Here is a 24742-nt window from a genome sequence, read left to right as displayed (position 1 = left end):
CATTGCTGGCAGTGAGCTGAGGGGTCTGCTGTGGTGCCAGCAGGTTCCTCTGCTTCTTTTCTTTTCTTTAACAGCCAATGCGTCTTGATAAGAGATTCCTGTGGTGCTCAGAGGAGTATGTGTTTGCACAGAGAGGCTTTGAAATATGAGGTTATGCTCCTGAGACGCCGCAACTCTGTGCCGTTGCTCACCTTGCTTGCCTTGGTCCATGTTTCATTTATTCCAGCTTCTTAATGTCAAGGGTGTCATAAAGTTTTTTCGTATTAATAGGAGGTGAAAAAAGCACAGCTTAAATATTATATCATTCATATATATATATTTATATATTCAGCTGTACTTTCAAAGAGCACTGTAGGACCCTATACCTATCTTGTATATGTATCTTGTTTGCATGGAGGAGTTCTTGGGTCTGTGAAACCACAACCAGAGAAAGGCAAAACTGGGAGGCTGCAAGCTGGCTCGTGCTTCTGAACTGAGTAGCTGCTAAACTTGGATAGATGAGGGAAGTGTTTTCTCAGCACCTGAGTGCCAAGCACATCCTGAAGAAGGACGCGGTGAGAGATGAAGTCAGCTTCGGTTTTCCCACTGGGTCTTCCCATGTCTGCATTCATCACTGGCAAAGCTGCCGGAGAAGTGGTGAGACGGCTGTCCGTGCCGAGCGGCTCTCGGCAGAGCTGGGTGCCTGAGCTGCAATTGCAGGTGCTGCTGATGGATGACGAATCCCCGCAGCTAACGACAGGGCTCATCCATCTCGATGAGGATGCTCTCCTTCTTCCAGCATGCTGGAGGAGAAATGAACTGTGTCCTTAGCTGCTTGTGCACCCCAAGCTGAGCGACGCTGGAGCATCTCTCTTTATAAAGGCACTAAATTGGTGTGGTTTGCTGCATGAGGGAAGGGGTTGGCAGCTCCCCATGACCACAGGGACGGAGCCAGCGGAATCCCCATGCTGCTGCCAAGGTTTGCTGTGGGACCCCAAATTCAGCAACAGTCCCACGCTTGCAGCCAGTTTTTAAGGCTCTTTGCAAAACTGACTGGGGTGGCACCACCTCGTTTGCCCAAGCAATTCTGGTCGTTATAAGCTAAAAAACTCTGTGGCCCTATCTGCTCTCAGCTGCTCGGTGAGGAGGGTTCATACCCTTGCGGGCCACTACCTTGCTTTCCTTGTGATGCGGTTTAAAAGGGCAATCAGAGACACAGTTCAACCTTTGCCTTCTGCAAATGGCTCTGTAACATTTTCAGACAGATTAAAATAAAAAAAAAAAACCAACAAAGGGGAAAGGAAGAGTTACTATTTTCTGTGTATTACAAATTGAAAAGGAAAAATGAACCATCTGAAAAATCCTGGTAATGATGCATGCTTTTGGAGGGGATAACTAATGAGTTTCCAAAAGGTTGCAGTTTTGCTCATGGCTAACCTTCAGCAAGCCATTGTGTAGGCAGGATGTAGACAGTGCTGTTATCAAATGAATCCATCTCCTCTTTTCTTCCAGGAGCAAGGCTGAGACCTGCTGAGGAATAACCGGGCTGTGCAGCGCAGGGAACTCTTCCAGCAAGCTATAAAGATCAGATGGCACTTGGCTTTGCCAGAAAAAGACGTACAAGGGGAAGGTGTTGGAATTGCAAATGTGGAAACTTGCTACACTGAATGCAGATGATAAAGTGAGTTTAAATCTGCAAAACATTTTATACCATCAAGATTTTTATCTGCTGAAGGAGAAGATGGAGTCTTCTCGTACCAAAAACAGAGCAATGAGAAGGGCGAAGCTTTGCTGACTGCTGGGGAGCCTGGCCAGTGCCTGGATGTGCTTCGCTGGTGGGGAAAACACTGTTAAAACTTGTGGGCAGGGAGGATTTGGGGCAGCGGAGAGGCCATGGGGCTGCTCTGGGCTCTGCCCCGCTGCAGGGGTGGCAACTGGCTACCCCAACACTGAGACGCCAGGGACGTGGGGCCGGGCATCCGGCTGCACCGCCAGCCCCGCACATCAGAGAAGGAAAACAAGGAAGTGGCTGAAAAATGTAGCAGTGCTGATCTTTTAGTCTCAAGAAAAATAACCTTTCTGTTTTGCTGGAGATCTCTGAGCTGCATTTATCCACGCTGCTTGGAAAGTCTTTTCTACCCCTTGATTTCTCACCCAGTTTAAAACATTTTATTTGTGTGTGTGTGTGCTCACATCTATGTTCACTACGTCTGCGTGTCATCTTGACACGGTGGGCTTGGAGCGAGACCCCCCCAAGCATCCTTAAGTATTAATGAGGTGCTTGATTTCAAACCACGTTTGTGATCTGGAAGCCCTTTGACTCTCCCAGCTTTTCAAGTGACGAAGAGGAAAAAGCCAAAAGAGGACGAAACCCACGATGGCAGAGAAGTGCAACTGTATTGCCAGCATGTACGGGTATGACCTGGGTTGTCGCTTCATTAATTTTCACCCCTTAGGCTTTGGAGCCAATGGGCTGGTGCTGTCAGCCCTCGACAGCAAGAGCTGCCACAAAGTGGCGGTGAAGAAGATCACCATCGGCAATGCGCGGAGCATGAAGCATGCGTTCCGGGAGATCAAAATTATCCGCCGCCTGGACCATGATAACATTGTGAAGGTGTACGAGGTGTTGGGGCCGAAGGGAACCAACCTGCATGGGGATTTTTTCAAGTTTAACATGGTGTACATCATCCAGGAGTACATGGAGACGGACCTGGCACGGCTGCTGGAGCAAGGGAAGCTCGCAGAGGAGCATGCCAAGCTCTTCATGTACCAGCTGCTGCGGGGGCTGAAGTACATCCACTCAGCCAATGTCCTCCACCGCGACCTCAAGCCAGCCAATATTTTCATCAGCACGGAGGACCTGGTGCTGAAGATCGGTGACTTCGGGCTGGCCAGAATCGTGGATCAGCATTACTCACACAAGGTAGGTGATGCCAAATTGACGAGTCTGGTGCTCTCTTGATGAGCTGCTGGCTGGCACGTGGAGCTGTTGAACGCGCGTAGTTGGACTGTGATTTTTTGCTCTTTGGTACTTACATACTGTATGATAATGCAATAATAATTGTGAGTGGCTGGGTGCAGCCTAGGGCAGCCTAGCGTGCCCCACCACTGCTCTGCTTGGGACAGGGGATGCCCAGAGCCCCCCGGGCCCCCCAGCCTTGGCATCCCCTACGATCTCATCTGTTGGTTCATGCATGCCTTCTCACGGCAGTCTGGCTGGGATGAAGAAGGAGAGAAAGGAGAAATGAAGCAAAATGCAGGAAAAATAAATACTTGCCCTTGAGTAGGGGAAATCTGTCCCCTCCTTGGGAGGGTCATTGGGACTGACTCAGTTTTCCTCTCCTGCTGCTGTCACCAGCTTTTCTCCATCTGCCCAAGGAGGGCTCCAACTCCCCCAAAGTGGCACTTTCTAACAAGCAATTACTGAGCCACAGGCTGTGGCAGCAGGCAGGCAGTGTGGAAGGCAGGGAGGCAAGGAAAACAAGCAAGAGGTCTCTGTAACACGCAATCCTGATGCTAATGGATTTTGAAGGGAGTTGCAGATGTTTAATGCAGGTTGCTATCCAGGCTGGACGTTTGGAACAGTGGAGGCTTCATCAGCTTGTGGATCCATATGGTCCTGGGAGAAAGCAAAGCATCACGTGATCTGCACCAGTAGACGTGATGCAATCTGCAGCTGGTTTCAGTGTTCCCCATGGACCTGCTGTTGCACCTGTGCCAAGGTTTAAATATACTTTGCATTTACCAGTGGGTTTCTGCCCAGCGCGGCTCTGATTTGGGCACCATTGCTTTGTGCAGGGAGGCAGGGAAGGGGAGAGGGAAAAGGGTGATGAAACAGACGATCTGGTGATCCGAAAGCTGAGCCCTGATCCATTCTGGCTTTGAATCTGGGGTTTGGGGAGAAACAGAGCCTGGGGAAAAGGAGCTGTAAAAAGATTGCAAGAGAAACCAGGGGGTGAGCGCAGGGTCCTTTTTACAGCTGCCTGCCCCTCCTGTGCTCCATTCCTCACCAGTTACTTATTACCCAGCTCAGCAAGAGGCTCTTGGCTTTTTAAGTGAGTGGGGTTTTTTTAAGTAAGGTACATTCAGAGGCTTTTTGCAAGGGAGAATAACTCCTGGAGAAAACCCCTGCAAGCAAGGCAGCGCTACGTGAACACAGAAAGTCACTGATTTAAGGAGCATCATCTTGTCAGAGACTGCAGGATAAGGGTAGAAGTCGTCTGTCCGTGTCTGCTGCAGAATTATTGTTTTTTCTAAGTCATTCTCTGTCGCCTTAATAACGGCCAGTGCAGTGGAAAAGAGCTGTCAAGGGCTGCGGCTTTGTGGTGGGACGTAATTTTGCAAGATGCCATTGCACGAGCATCCTCCGATTCTTCCCAGGAGTGGGAGGCTGGAGCATCAGTGTCAAAAAAAAACCCCAACAAACTCAGCAGAGCCCCACTGTGCAGAGAGACCTGGATACAGCTCCAGAGCAGAGCCAAAAATAGCAGCACTGTGGGTGAGCATCCAGCACCACAAATAATGTCAGTTATTTGTAAATTCTGGCTATGAGGAGGGCTGTATTTGCTGAAGCCAGGTGACGGGCGCTGCAGAGGAAGGGGCTTGGGTCAATCCCACCTTTGATTTCCAGCTCTTCTCAGATGACTCAGAAAAATAAATTCCTTTCCGTATTTCTTTCAACCTTCGCTTTCCTCAAGGGCTCATACAGATTTATAAGCTCCTTGGTCTGTGCTCTCACAGAAAGCATCAGCAAGAGGGAGAGGGCCGAAGCATCACCATGTCTGAAGCTGCCGAGCCTCCACTCGGCTGTTGATCGGTGTTGATCAGAACAGGGATCCTTACACCCTGAATTTTGGTGCTGCCAGTAGGTGCTAATGCAGAGCTAACCAAAACCAGAGGAAATTCTGCTCCCTGGGTAATTAATTGCTGTAAAGACCCAGTAGATCCAAACCTCTGAAGGCAGTGCAGAGCTACACCTCTAACATAACGTTTTCTTGCAGGCCTGTGCAGGAAGGCTTGTCTTAAGCACTTGGATTTTTTTCCCTTATGATGTTTTGTATCTGGAATATGCTTAGCTAGATGGCTGGGGTCTGCTAACATGAAAAATTGCAGGTTGTGTGTTGCATATGCCTAAAAGGTTACAGCTCTTCTGACCTGATGTTTCTCAAATCCCAAACCATCCTGCTAAGTATTAAAATGGCTAAATGTTAGAGTAGAGTGTGACTTGAGTTTTAAACACAGTTTAGAAATACATATACCACCTAAATAACAGCCCTTACTTGGCAGTGTGTCTTGTTTACATGGCTTGCAGCAGGCAACTGTTTAATTAGGATAATTTGGTGGGAAGGGGAGAGCTCTCCAACTCTGGGAGATGCCCTGGACCACAGCGGGGTGCTGCCCTGTAGCCGGTTCATAGGATTCCTATGCACAAAGTTCACCCAACATATGATATTTAAAAGCACAACAGTATTTATTGCTCTATTATAGCCTGCATAAGCAGTTACAGTTCCTAGCAGAAGCAGTTACCATCATATTGTTTTCCCTTTGTGAGAGTCTTACCAACCCAACTAAGCCGGAGACACCGCCGAGCAGGAGGATGATGATCAGCGGGGTCAGAGCAGAGAAGGGAGGTAGGCGCAGCACCTTCAGGGCGTCCCCTGTTGTTAATAGAGTGTGCTCTGGGTCCTTTCTCTCTTTCTCTGCTCTGAGCCACCTCTGTTTATCCTCTCAGCAGATTTAGTGGCAGAGTACTGACCAGGTGTTGGTGCACAGGTGGCCAGCACATGCAGCAAGGCCTGCCAAGTACGTGCCCTGCTGGCTAACAGCGGTTCCCAGATAGCAGCAACATCCTGCTCAATAACAACCCTCCTAGCTCCCCTCTCTGAGATAACAACCCTCCTAGCTCCCCTCTCCAAGGTTGTGTTCTCACAGCTGTGTGCAGCTTGTAATTTCCCACAGTGGCCCTACACTGACCATCACTTGAAATCCCTCACACATGCCACCGCATGGTCCGTAGTTGGGACACTGTGGCATCCCACAACCTGCACTCTTAAGCTTGTAATTTCCCACAGTGGCCCTACATGGACCATCGCTAAAATCCCTCACACATGCCCTTCACCAGCTTCAAAGCAGAGCAACTTCGCCTGCGTTTCTCCCACTATTTGGTTGGTGTTTGCTGCTCAAATCCCTTTCTCCATGTGGGAAGAGCAGCAGTCAAAGCCCAGCATTTCCCTTTTCATAAACCATCTCCTTATTGAAGGCAAGCATCTCGTCTTCACCATCAGAGCACTCTGCAGTGCCCCCTCCATCTGCAGCCTCATGGTCTTGCCTGCCCCACACCTTGTCCCCACGGACAGCCCCTGCCTGCGTTTCTTCAGAGGCTGCCTGGGTGTGTGTAGCTGCCTATCTATCTGTCCATCCTCTCTCTTATGCCCTAATAAATATTTTTTCGCTGTAAATGAGAGTCCAGATGTGATCTGCCCCAAGTTTGGGGGGTAAGGGGGTGTAAAAGTGAGATACTATTTTCCCTTGAACACCCTCAGCTTGTGGTGGGCAGGAAGGATGGGAGAGCAGGGAGATAGCAAAGTCAAGCATTAAAAATCGGGATAAATACCAATGAATGTCTAGATTTAAAAATAGCAAGTTTTGAAGGGCAAACTCAGCCCTGGCCTTTCATCTTATGTGACGTGTTGCCTGGCGCTGGTCAGAGAGGAGCCATTGGGTTGGGTGGTCCTGTCTGGAGAAGACAACAGAAATGCTTGCTATATGGGCTTACAGAGACTTGCTGAATCTCTTTACTCGAGTGACGAGATGGTAAAGCGGGACACTCCTTAGCCTGCCCATGTTGTACAGGATAGTCAAATTACCTCATCTAGGGGTCTGGGGGTGCTGCCTGGTGCCCTAAAGCGCTTAGGGGCATCTGTGTGGGGCTCCAGGGGACCCTCTCTCCCTTTGCCTATTGGCAACATTAATTACAGAATTAATTGGCAGAAATTCCATGCCAAGGAGGGTGTGACAGCCCTTTTAGGGGGAGATCTCATGGTAAATAGTTTCCAGAACATTTTCAAATCTTTGAAGCCCTCCCTTTGCTTTGTACTTGCTGAGCAGTGCAAACATAATAGCTTCCAGTTCCTCCAGTAAAATAATAAAATTCCCAGGTGGGTCATCATAAGGAGGTCTTCAAAGGAGATGAGGATGTGGGACGTTGCTCTGTACTCACCCCGGAGGAGACCACCCTCCACATTCAACCCTCGGGCAACTGTCCGTGGCCCTGCACAGCCAGCACCAAGCCTCCCCGCTGTGACCTCGACTCGGTTTTCTCCTTCTCTGTCCTCTGATGAAGCACATAATAGTCTGTGGTCCTGAAATAAATGCACTCTGTCATCCCAAAATGATGAGAACACACGTCACGTTGCTGGAGCCATGCACAACGGCAGTTTCATTATTTTATTATGAAGCAATGTTCCTGCAAACAAGACATCTTTCTCAGCCCTTCCTACAACTGCCTTACCTGCCTTTTAAAATATAAGCTGGATCCTGCTGGATTTCCAGTTTGTGGCCACCTGGTCCGCACCTCTGCAGCTTTTTAAATGCAGAAAGATAGATTTTGGTGTGAAATACTAATGGGAGAGGCTTTGGGCTGTGGTGTTAGGGGCTGCTTGATTTGCAGGAGGTAAGATCCTTGATTTTGGCTTCGGCCTTGAGGAGACATGCTCTTGGTCCCTCTAGCTCCAAGGAGGAGCTCTGGGCTTCCAACATTATTCTGATGAAATAACCATTCATGTTCAACCCCAGCGTGGCACCCGCGCATCCAGAGCTTGGCTGGCAAGTGAAGCCAGGGGCGCTGGGACATCCCTTACGATGCCAGCATTATTTGCAGGCTTGAACACATCCCCTTGATTTCATCAAGAGCTGCTTGAGCGCTTGGCGCTTGTGTTAAATCTCCCGGGTGAGTTCAGGAACAGGAGGGCTGTGGTCCAAAGAGATGACAGCGCTTGGTCTTTGTCCTATGAGGTGCTGCTGAGGGCATCTCCTTTACAACCAAGTCAAGCATCCTCACCAACTGTCCTCATTGTAAGCAAAGTAGGATGGAGGATGAGGAGGTGATGCCGAGGTCCCAGGGACTGGGCGGTGAGGGAGAGAGGCAATTTATTAGGCAAGACAGGCTCAGTGCAGAAAGAGCAGGGTTTCCTAGCTCTTCATCAGCTAGCTAATCCCCAGAAGGGCTTTCCCACTTATCCCATGGCATTGTATTTTCAAGAGCCCTTGCAGGGCTGTGACCCGCTTGGCAATGCTTTAAGACATCCACTGGTCCAGGAGCCTTTCCTTCCACATGGTAGTGATTTTCCTCCATAAATCTGTTTATCTGCCTGTCCCCTTGTTTTCCTCTTTATTATGAGATCCCACATCTGAGATCATCCCATCCCTCTGAGATGCTGCGTGGGCTCATCTGCAGTTCCTGGCATATACCTCAAACCAAATAGGGGTTGCCCCACGGCAGCATCCCGAGGATATGGGCAGGGTGAACTCGCCTGGCTTCTGTGTGAGGCCAGGTCCTGCTGAGCACATCCTCTGGGCGCTGCCTGCTCGGAAGCCCTGTGCGCTCCCCATGCCACCTCTGCTCTGGTCTTGTGTGTCCTGCCTGTGCTCGCTGTGGGTTTGTGCCCAGCCAGGGCTGATCCACAGGTGGTTGCTCTTGCCTGGGCTTCCCAGGGAGCTCCTGCCCTTTAAAAATTCAATTTCAGCATCAGTGCTGGGAGTTGAACTCATGGGAATTCAGCACTGCATAGCTTGCTGTTACCACTGGTTTAGGTAGCCACAGAGGGACTATAGATACAGGCTTAACTAGAGGTGGAATTGGCAAAAGATTGCAAACTTTCCAAATGTTTGGAAATCCAGGTACGGTGCTTGCAAGTACTGAGCTGGGAAAGGCTTCCTTCACACACCGGTGGGTTATAGCAAAAGTACTTTAATAATGTGCTTAACCTCAAAATATCTCAGATGGTCAATTTGGGATTTATTTAATACATCTAAGTCCTCTAACAGTGACCTGTAATAACTTTTGCAGGTACAATCTGCAAATCTGTACTATTAAAGCCATTTGTCCTTTGCAGAAGATGCTTCATTACGACAGGGACAAGCAGCAAATAAGTTTTTGGGGAGCAGCAAGTGCTTTGCCTCCTGGAGCACTGAAGCAACTCTTGTTTCCAGTGAAGTACATCTTACCTCTTTGCTTACTGCAAGATACACAGCCGCAGCCTGCCATAGATGCAGCACAAGCGTGCTGGGCAGGTTTCTCTGCAAGATCCAATGGGGGCCACAGTGGGCAGAGATGACTGGGGAGTAGCAGAGGAGCTCCCCTGCAAGGTTCCTGATGTCTCTGTCTCTGCTTTTTCAGGGTTACCTTTCCGAAGGCTTGGTAACAAAATGTTATCGATCCCCTCGCCTCCTCCTCTCGCCAAACAACTACACCAAAGCCATCGACATGTGGGCAGCCGGCTGCATCCTGGCTGAAATGCTGACGGGAAGGATGCTCTTTGCTGGTAGGTTTCTGGCTTGCATTGATTAATTTTTTTCCTTCCTTCCTCCTTTCTTGCTATCCAATTCAAAGGCTTTTTTAGCATGGCAGAGGGAATTCCCCTCTCTTTGTAGCCAGCATCACTACAGGGATCCTACAGTTGGTTGTTAGACATGAGAGTAGTCTCCAGGCCACTTGCACAAACTCTGCTTTTAGAGGGTCCCTTGTTTGGTGCCAACTTCCCAGGTACAGGCAGGCCCTTGGGCCCGGAGAAGAGTTACCTTCTTGATTTTCACTCTGCCTTCTTGTGCTTGCCTGGGATGGATGCAGGGTGGTACAGGTGCGATGGCACCCGGTGGGACGCCACCGGCCAGTGGGGTGCCCGAGGCTAGCCGGGGTCAACTGTGCCAAGCCTTGCCGGGTAGGGACGGTCTGCTGCCGAAAGCAAAACCTCAAACAAAGAACAATTCTGATGAAACAACAAAACCTTTTTCTGTTTCTGGGTTTCCGACAGAAAATAAGAGCTTTTTGTTGGGAGGAAGGATGCTAAAAAAAATCATAGAGTGGAGTATAAGGAGAGGAGATAATGTGGCCCTGTCCCAAGAGGTTTTCTGCTCTGTGTAATGGATTTTAATTGTGATTGGTGTCTTCAAGGTATTTCTTTTCTTTGAGGGAAGACATTTGAGTGCTACCACCCATTTTCAGCCATTTTCAGGATTTTCTTATAAGTGGGTATTTGAATTGTAAAGGTGCAGTGCAAGGAAAAGACAAAAAAAGCACTGGCAAGGAGCACGTAATTATCAGTGCAGCATTTGAAGCTCAACTCTGATGTTCTTGAGAAGCAAATCTTTATTTAATAAAATTTTAAAAATACTACTGTAGGGTGCAAAGCTGTGCTTCCCAAACTGAGATGCAGAGCTGTTCATTCAGGAGTGAAGGAGATGCTCTCCTGCTATCAAAGCAGCTGCCTTCCTGCTCAAGGTCTGCAGCAATGCTCCTCCTTGGTTGTCTCTGCCACCATCCAGTAGTGTTTTGAATGACAAGATTTAACACATTTTGTGAGCAGCTGTTTGCAGAGTTGTGTAAATAAACAATTAGACCCATTAATAATGGAAAAGGACACTTTCTTCACAAATATTTCAGCGCTGTGCAGCCGGTGCTTGATTGCAGCTGCTCTGTTGCTCCCTCCTTGCTCCCACTTGCAGCTTCTGTATTTCTTTTGTGAAAGCTGAAAATTAAGCAGTCAGTATAATTTCAAAGAGATCATTAAAATTGCCTCCCTTTCCTTCCTTCCTCTTGTCCTCGATCTCCCCTCCCCAAAATTATCAAGTCCAGGGACTTCAGCTCTGAAAACTATGTATCAGATCTGACTGCTCCTGCTGCCTCCCTGGGATATATTCCAGGAGCAGAGATGTCTCCACGTGCCACAGGTGCAGGGCATTTTCTGGTCTCACTGGGAGATGCTGCACATCAGTGCACTCCCGAGGCAGCTCTGCCAGCCACCTGCTCTTGCCAAGCCGTAGTTTGCACTGTGGAAGGCTCTCCAAGCACGTGGACCAGATTGATTTTGGGTGAAAGCAAACTCAACGATGTGTTTCCAGGGCAAAGCTAAGGCTCTGCCAGGCCAGGGCGCTACACCAGAACTAGTCCCAGGTGAACCAGACCAGCAGAAGCAAACCCCAGTGCACATGGCAGGGTTCTGGTCTTGCAAGAGTTGCACTGGACCAGAGCAAGACATCACCTCATATTAAACTGGGTGTAGCTGGACCCCCAGGGAAATCCTTTTGGACTCTAAGTCAATCTCTTTTCCTGTACTTGCTCCTCGTGTCAAACTGCAAAACAAGACTGGCTTGTCCAGGTCCTTCTCTGGCCATCCCCACCAAGTGCCCGTCTTCATTCTGGTTTTCCAGACGATGCTTGACCCCTCTCTCAGCCCCAGCTTGGGTTTTGTGCTGTTTGTGGACCCCAGGGTAGAAGTTACGTTGGCAGACACCAGCCATCTGCTGCCTAGGTGGCCAAGCTGCTCCTTATATCTCCTGTCATGGTCAAGGCAGAGGCAGCTCCAGGATGTGATTCATCTGGCCTTTGTTAGTTGTCTGCCTTAGGTGAGATTGACTGTGCCTTAGAAATATTTATTTTTCCACTACTACTCATAAGGAGCATCTGGCGAACAAGCTGAAGTGCCCATGCTGGTGTTGCACATGGCTACAGGTGAGACCAGTCCTGTCCCGGCTACCCTGGCGAGATGCCCCAGAGTAGCCATACAGGAACCTACTTTGCAGGTTGATTCCTGAGAGTCCACAGCAGGTTAGAGATCAGGAGATGTGATTTAACAGATCACAGACTGGGCTCAGCTAGACAAGAGCATCCCTGCTTCTCTGCTTTCCAGCCCTGTGCAATCGCTTAATAAGCCCCGAGATGATGGCACGATACTTAGTTAATGGGTGGGGATCAAAACTGGAGCTCAAAATACATATTCCTTTCGGGTTGCTTTAAAAATAGTCTGTAGAGTTGTTATGGAAACATCTTGGCCCTGTGCCCCATTTTCCTGGCCTCATCCCATACCAGTAAGTAAAGAAGAGCTGAGGCGGGAGCCCGGCAATGGGGCAGGGTGGCCATGGTGTCCCATGCCACGTACCATCTTTCATCTCCTGGTGTCCAAAGAGGAGGAGAATAAAAACTCAGCCCTGTGAGCCAGGATGCTTAATTTTGGGGTTACGAACAAGCCCAGCCATAGCATTGCTTAAAGAGAATCATCGGTTTTGAGGCCATTAGAGCTAATATCTGACTCCTCCCATCATGCAGGATGGACCCCACCAATGGATAATAGCTCCCATGCCCCATGATTTCAGTAGGTACAGTTTCTATTTTAAATAGATGGCTAGGTTAGTCAAAAAGCTGTGCAGACAGCCTCAGGGTGATGACACCAGGAAGGCAATTTGCCTAGGTTAACTCTTTCACTCCTAAAAAGAGGTGGCCTGGCTGGGAGTCCCACTACATTTCCTTGGAGCGAAGAACGGTGGCTAATGCGGGGATGCGTCAGTATGGAGGGGCTGGTGGGAGGTGCAACACTGCAGTGACATGGCTCATTTCAGAGGGGTGGCCCATAATACCAACTTCTGTCTCTCATGTTACTGCCTATTTTCTGCCCATTTAGGGGGTCACGAGCTGGAACAGATGCAGCTTATTCTGGAGACGATCCCTGTTATCCACGAGGAAGACAAAGAGGAGCTGCTCAAAGTGATGCCTATGTTCATCAACAGCACCTGGGAAGTGAGGAAGCCACTGCGCAAGCTGCTTCCCGAAGTGGACAGTGAAGGTACCGTAGTGCCCACTGGCTTCGGCAATGTCCTTCTCCTGAGACTTCCCCCGGCTGTCATGTTTTCAGACCTATTTCCCCAGGCGGTCACAGGAATTGTCCTCTAAGGCCAAGTGCACAAATGCTAGTGAATGGATTTCAGATATCTGGGGGTCAGCGATGCATGGTCCCACCTGTAGCTCACACGTCCCCACCACTGTCCCACCAGGTCCTGCTCACTGTCCCACCAAGGAAGGTGTGGGCTGTAGGACAGCGCTCATGATGCAGTAGCTTTCTCGCAGGTAGCTTGTACAGAAATAGAGGTGAAATAGTCTTCCAAGACTATTCCAAGACACTCTCAAGGTGCATCCCTGCCTTCCTATGCTGCTTCTTGAGCTGTAAGTGAGGATTCAGCCCAGAGATTATTTTCAAACCCTGTTCATTTTCTTGCTGTGGCGTTTTGGATGAATGCAATTATATATAGTACAAGAAAATAAATGCTTTTACTTCACAAATATGAACTCCGTGAGATGGTTGCTACAGGCAGAAATGTTGTCCAAGTGCTCCAAGGCTTGGACATCATTTGCGTTGGGCTGTTGCTGTGCTGCAGTGCTCAAATACCACTTCAGCCACTTCCCTCTTTTGGCTAAAGTTTAAAAAAAAAAAATCATCAGTGTGTTGTGAGAGGGCTACAAACCACAGGCTTTTGGACCTGAACTATTGCCTGGAGCAGCTTTGTAGGCAGTCAGAGTTGAGCAGGGTGGACCAGGGCACATCAGCTCTTCTGAGCTCCTTCCGAGGCTTAAACTGGGCTGGTGGACCTGGCCACCTGCTTTTGGGAAGACGTCAAGGCCAAGCCCAGCTTATCTTTGCTGGCGTAACTCTTCATTATAAGATGTCCGCTATATGGGCTTGGCAAAGTGATACCCATCGGCCTGGGTTACCCAGGGACCGTGTCAGCCTCTGGCAAGCAGGAATGGATTTATTCCCTGTCATTACTGTGGGAAGAAAGGTCACCTGTGCCCCTTACATAATTCATTGACATTTTCCTGCCTCTGTGACCCATAATGTATTATAATATATAACTCCTAATATATCATTCCACCATGCTTCTTGCCCACAGTGACCTTATGGAGCTATTGATTCCTTCTTACTTAATTAGTCCAAGTAATGAAATAATCCTGTGAGAGACAATCAGATATTGGTTAATGTTTAAGCACTGAGGCAATAGGTGTGGCCTTTCCTTTCTGCTGGGTGATTTTGCCCATAAAGAAACGGTTCCATTCACACAATTACATCTTTAATTTCTGAAGGTACAACGCAAAAGATGTATCTGAAGAAAGATGTATCCCTGTTTGTATTATCTGAACTCTAAGGGACTCTTCCATGCACTAAGAATCAACTTAATAAGCAACATCTTTAATGACAGTTTTTGATCTTTTCACATAACCTTGGTAAAAGGAATCATCAAAGAAATCACAACAAACAGAAATCACAACAAACTCTGCATTTAGATTTAATTCTAGTCACTTGAATTGCACTTAATTTTCTGCTTCATCATTGTAGAAAGAGTTCATGCTCCACAGTCTTTCTAAAATAATTTTAGGCACTCAGAATTCTTTAAATATTAATGGACAAAATAATTTTATCGTGTCGATCATGCTGAAGACTTTTTAAAGTTTCACTTTGAATCTAATCCTGCTTCAGTTGCACATAAGGATGTGAAATCAGTTGTCTGAGATGCAATGTGCTTGTCGAGTGGGTCTGAGAGCGTGGAATCAAATCCCGACACCATCCAAAGGTCTTTTTGGGGTATGAGCTTAGCATTCTAGCTGGGATCACAGCACCAGGTGTAACACGTACGTGCTGTCCTGTGGAGGTGTGATGCTCTCACTGTCGTTTCTCCTGCCTTGCTAGATGAACTGATACCTGCGGGCTGCAGGATTGCTCCACTGCAAGCACGCAGCTCCCAGGGGTAAAGATGGATGCAGGAAGGACAGAAGTGCCCATTTTAGATGCACATGGGATGTGACCTTTAATTCCTTCCTTACTTCGAGGGGATTTGTTATGGGGGATTCAAGTGGCTTGTCCTGAAAAGGAAGCTAGTATTGCTTTGGAGGAATTAGTGAGCTTGTTTTTCTCTGCTTCACAGCTATTGATTTTCTGGAGAAAATACTGACATTTAACCCTATGGATCGATTGACAGCTGAGATGGGTCTGCAGCATCCTTACATGAGTCCATATTCCTGCCCCGAGGATGAACCGGTGTCTCAGCATCCATTCCGGATTGAGGACGAGATTGATGATATTTTACTGATGGAAGCCAACCAGAGCCAGATGTCTAACTGGGACAGGTACAGTACCCAGGGCTGGGCCAGAGACCAGATACTGGCTTAAATGCTTTAGGCAGAACTTGACTGGTAAGTCTCTGACCTGCTGCTGATTGTGTTCAGTTACACATGCTCCAGACCCACGAAAGACACCTGCTTTTCCTTCTTCATGCCATATTGTAACTCTAGCCCAAGCTGGCACCTTGCTGAAGCCAACGAGAGGTTCATCATTGATTTCCACAGGGAGCAGATGTTGGGTCTGCATGTTCCAGTTACTGAGTATCTTTCTGCTCTTGGTTTTATTCACAGCCCATATTGTCTTCATCTGAGTTACATCTATTTAAGTGATGCTGCGGTTCTTCCCTCTGTCCTCTGTCCCTATGATACAAGTTATAAAATAATGTAATTCTTGTACCTTTTGGGGACCAGGCCTGATTTGGAGCTCTATATTTATCACTTTTCAAGGTGCATAAGCCCCAGAGGCCACAGATCTGGGGTCTTTTAAAAAATCCTTAATTGTGTTGACTTTTAAATAGTTTGCTAAAAGTCATACAGGTAGTTTAGTGCAGATCAAAGCCTTGAGCTGAGGTCTCTCATGTCCTAGATAATTACCCCAGTTACTAGGCCAGTCCCAGTACCGGAGCAGGTAGGACAAAAAAAGCAGCTAAGAATTAACTAGATTCACTTTACTATAGAGCTCCTTCCAGCTGAGCAGGATGAGCTGGCTGAGGATGTCTGCAGCATTGTTCCTCTCTGCACAGCAATTAAATCTCCTCGCCTTCTTAATCCACTATATTTCACCAACATTGAAAAAATAATCTAAATAAATCCCTTGCCTTCACTATTATTCACTCTATTATGTTCACTCTTTGCCTGAGCAGGCAATGCACCCTTGCGGCCCAGAAGGCCAACCGCATCCTGGGCTGCATCAAGAGGAGCATGGCCAGCAGGTCGAGGGAGGTGATTCTCCCCCTCTACTCTGCCCTGGTGAGACCCCACCTGGAGTACTGTGTCCAGTTCTGGAGCCCTCAACATAAGAAGGACATGGACCAGTTGGAGAAGGTCCAGAGGAGGGCCACAAAGATGATCAGAGGGCTGGAGCACCTCTCATATGAGGACAGGCTGAGAGAGTTGGGGCTGTTCAGCCTGGAGAAGAGGAGGCTCCAGGGAGACCTGATAGCGGTCTTCCAGTACCTCAAGGGGGCCTACAAGAAAGATGGGGAAAGGCTGTTTAGTAGGGCCTGTTGCAATAGGACAAGGAGTAATGGTTTTAAAATAGAGGGGGGTAGATTTAGATTAGAAATTAGGAAAAAATTTTTTACGATGCGAGTTATAGAACACTGGCACAGGTTGCCCAGAGAGGTGGTGGAAGCCCCATCCCTGGAAACGTTCAAGGCCAGGTTGGATGAGGCTCTGAGCAACCTGATCTAGTCAGGGATGTTCCTGTTCCTTGCAGGGGGGTTGGACTAGATGACCTTTGAAGGTCCCTTCCAACCCTAACCATTCTATGATTCTATGATTTTATGATTCCAAGTATCAGGATGGAGGCTAGGGGGGACGACCAAGTAAATCAGGTAAAGAGGAAAGCTGGAAGCTTTTCTCAGGATATCTGTCTTCAGTGTATCCCCACAGCTCCGGCATCCCTGCCAGTTATAGTCCCCAAAGCAGCAAATCAGCTGCTGGAGGTCACCTTGTCACCCTTTTATCTCTTGGCTTTCTTGGTGTGACACAAGAAGCTAGGACCTAGACTGTTGGTCCTGCCACTTGGCTGGGGACATCTGCTATAGGGCTGTAAATTTTGCTACACAAACTGTGTTTTAGAGACAGGAAATGATTTTGCCTGTGTGTTGTGGGACACCTGAAGAGCATTTCATTGCCAGGACATACAGCCTCAATACCTGGGATAACCCATCTTTTACAGGCAGCTCGGTTAGGAGCCATTAATTTAGATGTTACTTTGAAAACCGTGTCTAAGAATGGATGTTGTCAGGTAATTGCAATCAAGGGAGTTCGACTGGCTTGAGAAGTTATCACTCAGCAAGGTGACCCTTCAGGGATGCTCTTGGTCCACGACATCAGAATAAGCTGGTGGTGTCCAGTCTCAGAGGGGATTTAAGCTCATCCTTTTTACTTTCATGGCCACAAAAAGGGAGCACTCACACTGCAGGTGCTTGTCTCTGGGCTGAGGGACAGTTTGATTATTAATATTGTTAATCAGGTTTTAATCTCAAGTGGAGAGAAGGTGATGATTGGCTAAATGAAGGGGCCAGTTGGTTTGGTTGTTGGGCTTATATTCCCACTACTGGTCCTGTTTGAGACTCTTGATAAATACTCATCCCCTCTGCCTTTTTTAACATACAAGAAAAATGTCTCTAATATTAATAAGAACTTAAAAATCTGTAGGTAAGTGGCATATTAGCAAGAAAAAGGTAAAAATAGCAGCAGAAGCGTGCATATCTGTTTGAGCATTGCTGTTTCTAACAAAGCCATCATCTGCATGTCTAATAGCAGCGTGTCTTTTGCAGGTACCACGTAAGCCTCTCCTCTGATTTGGAATGGAGACACAATAAATATCACGACATGGATGAGGTTCAGCGGGACCCCCGGGCAGGGTCTGAATCCATCGCTGAAGAAGTACAAGTTGATCCACGGAAATACTCACAAAGCAGCTCAGAGAGGTTCTTGGAGCTATCCCACTCATCCACGGACCGAGTATTTGATGCCGATTGTGGGAAATCATGTGATTACAAAGTGGGGTCACCTTCCTACTTGGACAAATTGCTGTGGAGAGACAATAAGCCCCATCATTACTCAGAGCCCAAGCTGATTTTAGATTTATCCCACTGGAAAAGAGCAACCATAGCACCTGCAGCTGAACTATCACTGGAAGAAGAACCATCCAACCTCTTTCTGGAGATTGCTCAGTGGGTGAAGAGCACGCAGGTTGGTCTTGAGTGTTCCAGTCCTCTTCTGGAGATTCAAGAACGGAGCCTGCCATCTTCTCCTCACCATCTCCACAAAGAACCCACAGAAGTGAACAGTGAAACAGACCCCAAGTTTGACTTGGATGTCTTCGTCTCCAGGGCACTGAAACTTTGCACAAAACCTGAGGATCTTCCAGACAACAAACTCAATGACATAAATGGGGCCTGCATATCCGAGCACCCTGGTGAGATTGTACAAACAGAGGTGTACCAGAAAGAGCGATGGTGAGGAGCCCACACCCGGCAAACCTTGCTGTATCTCCCTGTTCCTCTCTGATGGTGTGGCCATTGCCCGGGGCTAAGTGGCTTCCATCTGTCATTGAGCATCCATTTTTTACACTAATCTGAATGCCTTTTTCTGAAAGGGCAAGCACAAACCACATGCCCCTTTTGATGCCTTAGAAATACCTTTAAGGGAATCAAGAGGTGTGAATGAAATACCGAGTTTCTTATACTGCCTTTACACTCTAGCCTTGCAATCTCTGGGACTGTTTGAAACTTAAATGTACGAGGGAAAGATGACAGTACGTGATAAGTTTACAAACAGAAGTCGAATCAACTTATTTTCCTTTCTTTTCCAATAGCATCTTAAAGTGACAAGGACAAAATCACCATTTTCATAATGGTCAGATACCCTCCTGGTTTGATGGGTTCCCAAAACGCCAAACTTTGAGCTCCTCTGAGGCACCCGTGTGAGTACAGATGGTATGGAGAGAAGCGATGCCAGGCAGTGCCTGTGGTCAGCCATCAGTCAGCAGAGAATGGAACTAGAGGTAGAGTTTGGCCACCAGACAGAAAATAACTCTTTGAGAATGTTAATGGAGAATTAATTTGACCTACAAAATATGGGCCACTTGAGATTTTATTTTATTTTTTCTGATTGGAAGACAAAATTTTTGCTAAGCGCATTCTCCTTGTTTAGTTTCTCGCACATAAATTCTCCCTTCTGTTGTATGGGGTAGATCTGAGCTCTCCGAGTACTTAGGAGGCCCCATATGATGCATGTTAGTGTAACAACCTGGTGCTGTGAGCCCTGACTTGGGCAGCTGCCCAGCAGACCAGCAAATTCTGGTGGTAAGGGCTGGACAGGAGTAAAGAGCTAGAAACAGAGTGTCTCACGGTGCGATGCTGCCTGGCACCACCAGCTACACAGACTCAGCAAGGGCACCCACCTTTGCTAATAAAAAAGGGAATGAAAGTACTACTATTTTACCTTCTGACAAAGATCCTGTGAAGAAAACAACAGTTTTGTGGCATTCAGTTTGTTACTGGCCATGGGCACATCAAAAAAAAACAAACCTCACGTTTCTCCAAGGCACTTTGCTTCCAGCTTCTTTGGAAGATGCTGGTGTCAACAGGCAAACCGAGCACAGTTTGTAAATAGACACAAACACAACTGATCTACTGTAACTTCTGTTTTCATCCACACTTCTGAGCACCTTAACAATTAATCAGCTAACAAGAGTTTGTATATGGAAGAAATGTTCTATAGTTATATTTAATCAAACTAGGCAGTTTTTTAAATGGAAAACCTGTAGGTAGTGTAATAAAAGCCAATGTCTGCTTTCCTTGCCATCGTGTCACTGTGCTCTCCAGCACGGTGGCACTGCTTCCATTTGTAAAAGAGAAACTACTGTACTTAGTAACACCAAGGTCCATATTTTAACTATTGTTCCTATATGAATTATTTCTACCCTTTTAACAAGCAATCAACTAAATGTTCTGAGATGTGAAGAAAACTCGTGTGAGACTGGGGTGATAACTAACAGCAGCATTTACTATATTAACCCTGGTTTCTGTTCTTGGTGGGATCAGGTACAGGTTTAGCTGTAGGAGAGCTTGTGCAAGGCATTGACAAGCCCGAAAACTTGTTCTTATTGTGAAGATCTCTCCTTAGGCTGATTGAAATGCCATTACTCCAGCTGATTAGCAGCATAGGTGTGAAGGCTGCCAGCTGCGTGGATGGGATGGGGTGGAAGTCCTGGGACAAGGGTGGAGAAGGCATCTGGAAGGCAAAGCCATTGGAGAAGGCATCTGGAAGGTAAAGCCGTTGGGCTCTGGCCTTCACTTTGAGTGTTTGGACGTTCCCCACAGTGGTTTAGAAAGGGGAAACAAGGGAGAAACAGAGGGTTGGTTTCCAGCGTGTTGCAAATTATCGATATACCTCAACTACAGCAGTGGGATGGGTGGACACCCTGGATTTAGAGGCGTGCCAGCAGGGGTGTGCTGAGCAGAGGCAGGAGGGACCAATGGTGCTCATTGTGATCTCCAAAGCTCAGGAGTGAGTGATGTGGTCCTGTTTGGTGATGTGGAGAGGCACCACAATGACAACACAGGGGACAGAAGCAGAGGAGCTGGAGATTTGTCCAAGCTGAGGAGGACCTCAAGTTTAGAGGCTGACGTTTAAACCAGTGATCAGGTATGTAAGTGCCCCTGTGGGTCCCAGCTGTTGTGGCCAGCCCTTTACATGGTTTTATTTGAAGAAGAAGAGAGGGAGCAGCATCCCCCCTGCCCTGAACCTATGGGAGCTGCTTGTGGTGGCCCCTGTGCAGGAGCCTGTCCTTCCACTACAGCCACCCACTGGCCTCAAGTTGGGGACTGGGAATCCATCAAGGGAGACGAGGGGGGAGCTGCCTGCTCAGCTGCTCTTAAAAACACTTTTACATGTCAAAATGATGCCTCCGACGGTTCAGTTGCTGACCCAGTGATTGTTCTTCCCCAGTCACAAATACGTGACTATTTTTACTGCAGTTTATTTTGAACCATGTTGTGATTCAGCAGCTGTTAGACCATCACAGAGCTATGTTAGCCAGATCTTCAGAGCTTTACCATTAGAGTAATGAAAAAATCAACTTCAGCTTACTTTTGGTTTTAAGGACATCCTGGGAAGCGTTTCTTATGCAAAACACACATGGATTCCAGAGTAAAACCACAACATAGCATCAATGAGTGTTACGAGCAGAGGTGTTGGAGACTGGACTGCTAATGATCATTTCTGTCCCTTTTAACCCAAGACAAGGATGTAGTTGAGCAATTTGATGCCACCATCTAACATTTTGGAGAGCTTGTGGTGAGAACACTGTATAGTGTGGCATGCAGTCATTTCAGGTCTGAAATGTTCTTTTTTTTTCCTAATGATTGTAAGAGAAATTGAAGAGAACAAATATACCATATAGTATTTGCTCGTGAATAGTTGCCTTTGACATTTTCAAGGGCAGAGTTTGATTTTGAAGTAGTACAATAGTTAGGTGAATGTGGTCCTCTCAAAGTGCATCTTCACTTTCTGAGACCATGCTCATTTTGAACTGCCATCTGGCCACTATTGGAGCTGGTTTGTAACAATCACGTTGCTATATTCAAAGAGTAGGATTTCATTTCTCAAAAAAAGGAGAATCTGTCTTATAAAGATGACCTTTTCTCACAGGGGCTTATCCCGTTGGCTCTTGGGTTGCGGCAGAAGAGATTGCAACAAAAGGATTTTGAAAGGGTTGCTTTGATTAATCCTGCAGTGAAAATAAGGTGGTTTAGGAAGTCTGTATAAATTTTTATTAAGTGTTGGAGAGAATATATCCAAGTACATCTTTGACAGGACAGAATCTACCTAAAAATATAATTAATTCCTGTGATTTAGCATTGTTGCATGAAGTGTTTGTGCGTACACACAGATGGTATATTGTTTTAAGTTTGAGCAGTATATAATATTCCTCCCAGAAAATGGCAATAGATCTAGGTAAAGGTGCTTCAAAGCACTTAACTCTCTGTTTACCATCTGTGCTTCCGTGTCTGCAGGTGAGAACCACTTGGGGCATGTCTGATGACTGCTCAGTGCTTGGGCTCTGTCCTCGTGTTTGTGGGAATTCCTACCTAGGTCGTAGTGGTGGTGGTATAAATATCCAGGGCAAAATCTGGGGTAATTAAACAAAACTTTGATAGTCCAGGCTGCAGAATGGAGCAAGTAAAAATAACCAGTGGGTGGGATTGGCTCTGTGATCAGGGATAGCAGAGGGAAGAACTGTGATTTATTTGGGGTTTTTTTTTGAAGAATAAGGAGTTTCTCATGATATCCTGTTTTTATACAGCTCTATACTAGAAGGACACTTTATAAAACTGATTTGAACAGCCTAAGTCTAGTGCTAAGTCTAATGAAAACAGTCCACAACAGAGCAGCTGGAACCTCGCAGCTTGGTTAAAACCACTGTCACAAACCAGCTACTAAAACCACAAAATCTTCAAACTCTGCAGAGCCTTCTTCGTGGTTATTGCAGTCACTATTTTAAAATCTTGGGGCATTTCTTTTAGTCCCGCTGGCACTTCAGGAGGGAAGTGAAGATCGATGGAACAGCTTGAACTCAGCTAGGCACAATTATAAAGGGAGGTTGAGCTCCTGGATGAGTGATGGATGGGGCTGGGTGATGGGACAGGCAGCACTGTCGTGTTTCCACACAGCCACCCTGCTGCTCTTGGAACAAGAATAGGGTGGGTCGATGTCAGATGGATGGGGCAAAGTAGGTTTTGGAAGGACAATTTAATAAAGAAAAATTCCCTTTAAAAATATATGCTATCTGCCCCCAAATCCTGCTGGCCACTGTTAACTGCTTCAGTGCCAGCAAGAGTGCGCAGGACAGAGCCACAGTAAAAAGCCTCTTGCCCCTACACAAGTTCAGTGCTGCATCTCCCCCATGTGAGAAGGAGGACAGTGAAAACGCACTGCCAATGGGAGATGGGATGGGGAAGAGAGCACATGGGCCTACAGAGGTGATGAATTCCCCTGCTGAGCCATAATGCGCAATAAGGGATGTCGTAACTCAGCCCCGATCGGGACCAGACTACGCAGTCTCTCTCTCGCTCCCCCCCCACCCTCCGAGAGAATAGAGGGAGATGATATAAGAAAAACGGCTCAAGATTTGAGATAAGGACAGGGAGAAATCCTTAAAGTTGCCATTACAGGCAAAACAGACTCAACTTGGGGAAACCATTTATTTCTAAAACTAGCAGGAGAATGGGACAGGGAACAAGATAACCTCCCCCCACCCCTCCCTCTTCCCAAGCTTAACATTATCTCTACTACCTCCCCTCCCGAGCGGCACAGGGGGGAAAAAGGGAATGGGGGTCGCGGTCAGTTCATCACACGTTATTTTACGCCGCTGTGTCATCGTCGGGGGAAGAACTCGCATTCCTCCTCTGCTCCAGCGTGGAGTCCCTCCCACGGGCCACAGTTCTTCGTGGAACTGCTCTGGCGTGGGTCATCTCTTCCACGGGTGCAGTCCCTCTAGAACAGCTGTCCCAGCGGGCCCTCCACGGGCCACAGCTGCCTTCAGGCATCCACCTGCCCCAGCATGGGGTCTTCCACGGGCTGCAGGTGGATTTCTGCTCCTCCATGGACCTCCATGGGCTGCAGGGGGACAACCTGCTCCACCATGGTCTTCACCACAGGCTGCAGGGGAATCTTGGCCAGGAGCTGCATTACTCCTCCCCCTCCTTCTTCACTGACCTTGGCATCTGCAGCCGTTCCTCACAACAGGCTGGCAGACGCCTCTCAGGATCCTTTTTACATCTCATTCACTTCTCATCTCCTCTCCACTTCTTGCAGCCGGGCTGGACCGAGTTGGGCCCAGTCGGCTGCCTGGCGAGAGGCCAGAGGGTGAGGCCTGCAAGGCCCATGAGGCCTGCGCCTCCCCCTCTGCACCTCTGCCCCCGCTCAGCTTCTTCACATCTTCTCTTCTCTCTTTACTAGTCAGTAAAGCCACTAATGTCGCTAGTTTAAGGCATGTCAAAGGCCAGAAACCCTTCGGTGGTACTGTACTGGCTACACTGACATTTTACTCTAAACTAGCTGAAATACCTCACTAGCAAAACCTACATCTTCCCCATCAGAAACTCTCCAGTCCCTGAAAAATAAAGTCTACCTAATTTCTAATTTCCACTATTAGCATGACACTGGGACACGGTTTTTCCTTAACTTCCCTGTACAGTGAAACCAGTGACCTTAAACTACCTTGGTCCTTAATAATATCAAATGTGTCCTGAGGTTACTACAAAGCAGAACAGCTGCCCGTCTTTATTAATTTTATTCATATTTTTTCCAGTCTAGAGGCAACTCAGTTTCTCAGTGTATCTGGAGCTACAGTAACATTAAACACAGTGAATTCTTTAAGTGGTACTAAGTACTTCCAGGTGCTTATTTATGTGACAATTCAATCTTAACACATTAAAAGATGCTTTAATTTTTGCCCAAGCCCAACTCAGGAACCTGAATGCCATCAGCCTCCATATAGAAATTTAATCCTCATTCCAACTAGAACAGAATAGGTTTCATCCAGAGCAGCACTATAAAAAACCCAGAGCCCTTCCAACACTTGCTGTACTCCCATTCATTATCTTTGCCCATAACCATCAGCTGCCTCTTGGCTTGGATTTGGGATTGCAGTTTGTTCCCCATACAGCACCTCGCAGGATGGCGATTTTCCTCAGCCTAGGAGCTTCAGTATTACCCATTTCCTAGCCTCTTCCCTCATTTTATAAACCCCAGGACAGTCTGACAGAACCAGCGATCAGGTCCCAGTGAATCAGGAGGCACTCAGCAATTCGCAGCATGGGGACTGATGTTCTCAAAGGCACTTAAGATCCCAGAATC

At 47.4% G+C, this 24742-nt stretch overlaps 1 protein-coding gene across 2 annotated transcripts; it reads left to right on the top strand.

Annotated features, from left to right (window-relative positions):
* The first annotated feature begins 2356 nt into the window (after positions 1-2356).
* Positions 2357-18337, top strand: LOC104482079 (mitogen-activated protein kinase 4). 2 transcript variants are annotated; one of them, XM_086769540.1, is made up of 6 exons: positions 2357-2902; positions 9377-9521; positions 12654-12815; positions 14947-15148; positions 16063-16074; positions 17650-18337. In XM_086769540.1, exons 1-6 carry the CDS (start codon positions 2357-2359, stop codon positions 18335-18337), a joined length of 1755 nt encoding a protein of 584 aa, XP_086625666.1. The 2 variants fall into 2 exon arrangements, with proteins under 2 accessions (XP_086625666.1, XP_010121766.2); XM_010123464.2 differs by lacking the exon at positions 16063-16074.
* The last annotated feature ends 6405 nt before the right edge of the window (positions 18338-24742 follow it).

Source organism: Chlamydotis macqueenii, chromosome W (assembly GCF_036417535.1).
Source record: "Chlamydotis macqueenii isolate bChlMac1 chromosome W, bChlMac1.mat, whole genome shotgun sequence".
Classification (NCBI taxonomy): domain Eukaryota; kingdom Metazoa; phylum Chordata; class Aves; order Otidiformes; family Otididae; genus Chlamydotis; species Chlamydotis macqueenii.
Note: the sequence above shows the minus strand (reverse complement) of the source record. Positions and strands in the feature narration are given on the sequence as shown.

What these genes read in the sequence shown, in the direction of transcription:
- LOC104482079 (XM_086769540.1), top strand. Translation starts at nt 2,357, where the DNA reads ATGGCAGAGAAGTGCAACTGTATTGCCAGCATGTACGGGTATGACCTG. An exon ending in GGGAAGGATGCTCTTTGCTG is followed by an intron (nt 9,522 to 12,653) that starts GTAGGTTTCTGG and finishes CTGCCCATTTAG; the next exon opens with GGGGTCACGAGCTGGAACAG. An exon ending in TCCCGAAGTGGACAGTGAAG is followed by an intron (nt 12,816 to 14,946) that starts GTACCGTAGTGC and finishes TCTGCTTCACAG; the next exon opens with CTATTGATTTTCTGGAGAAA.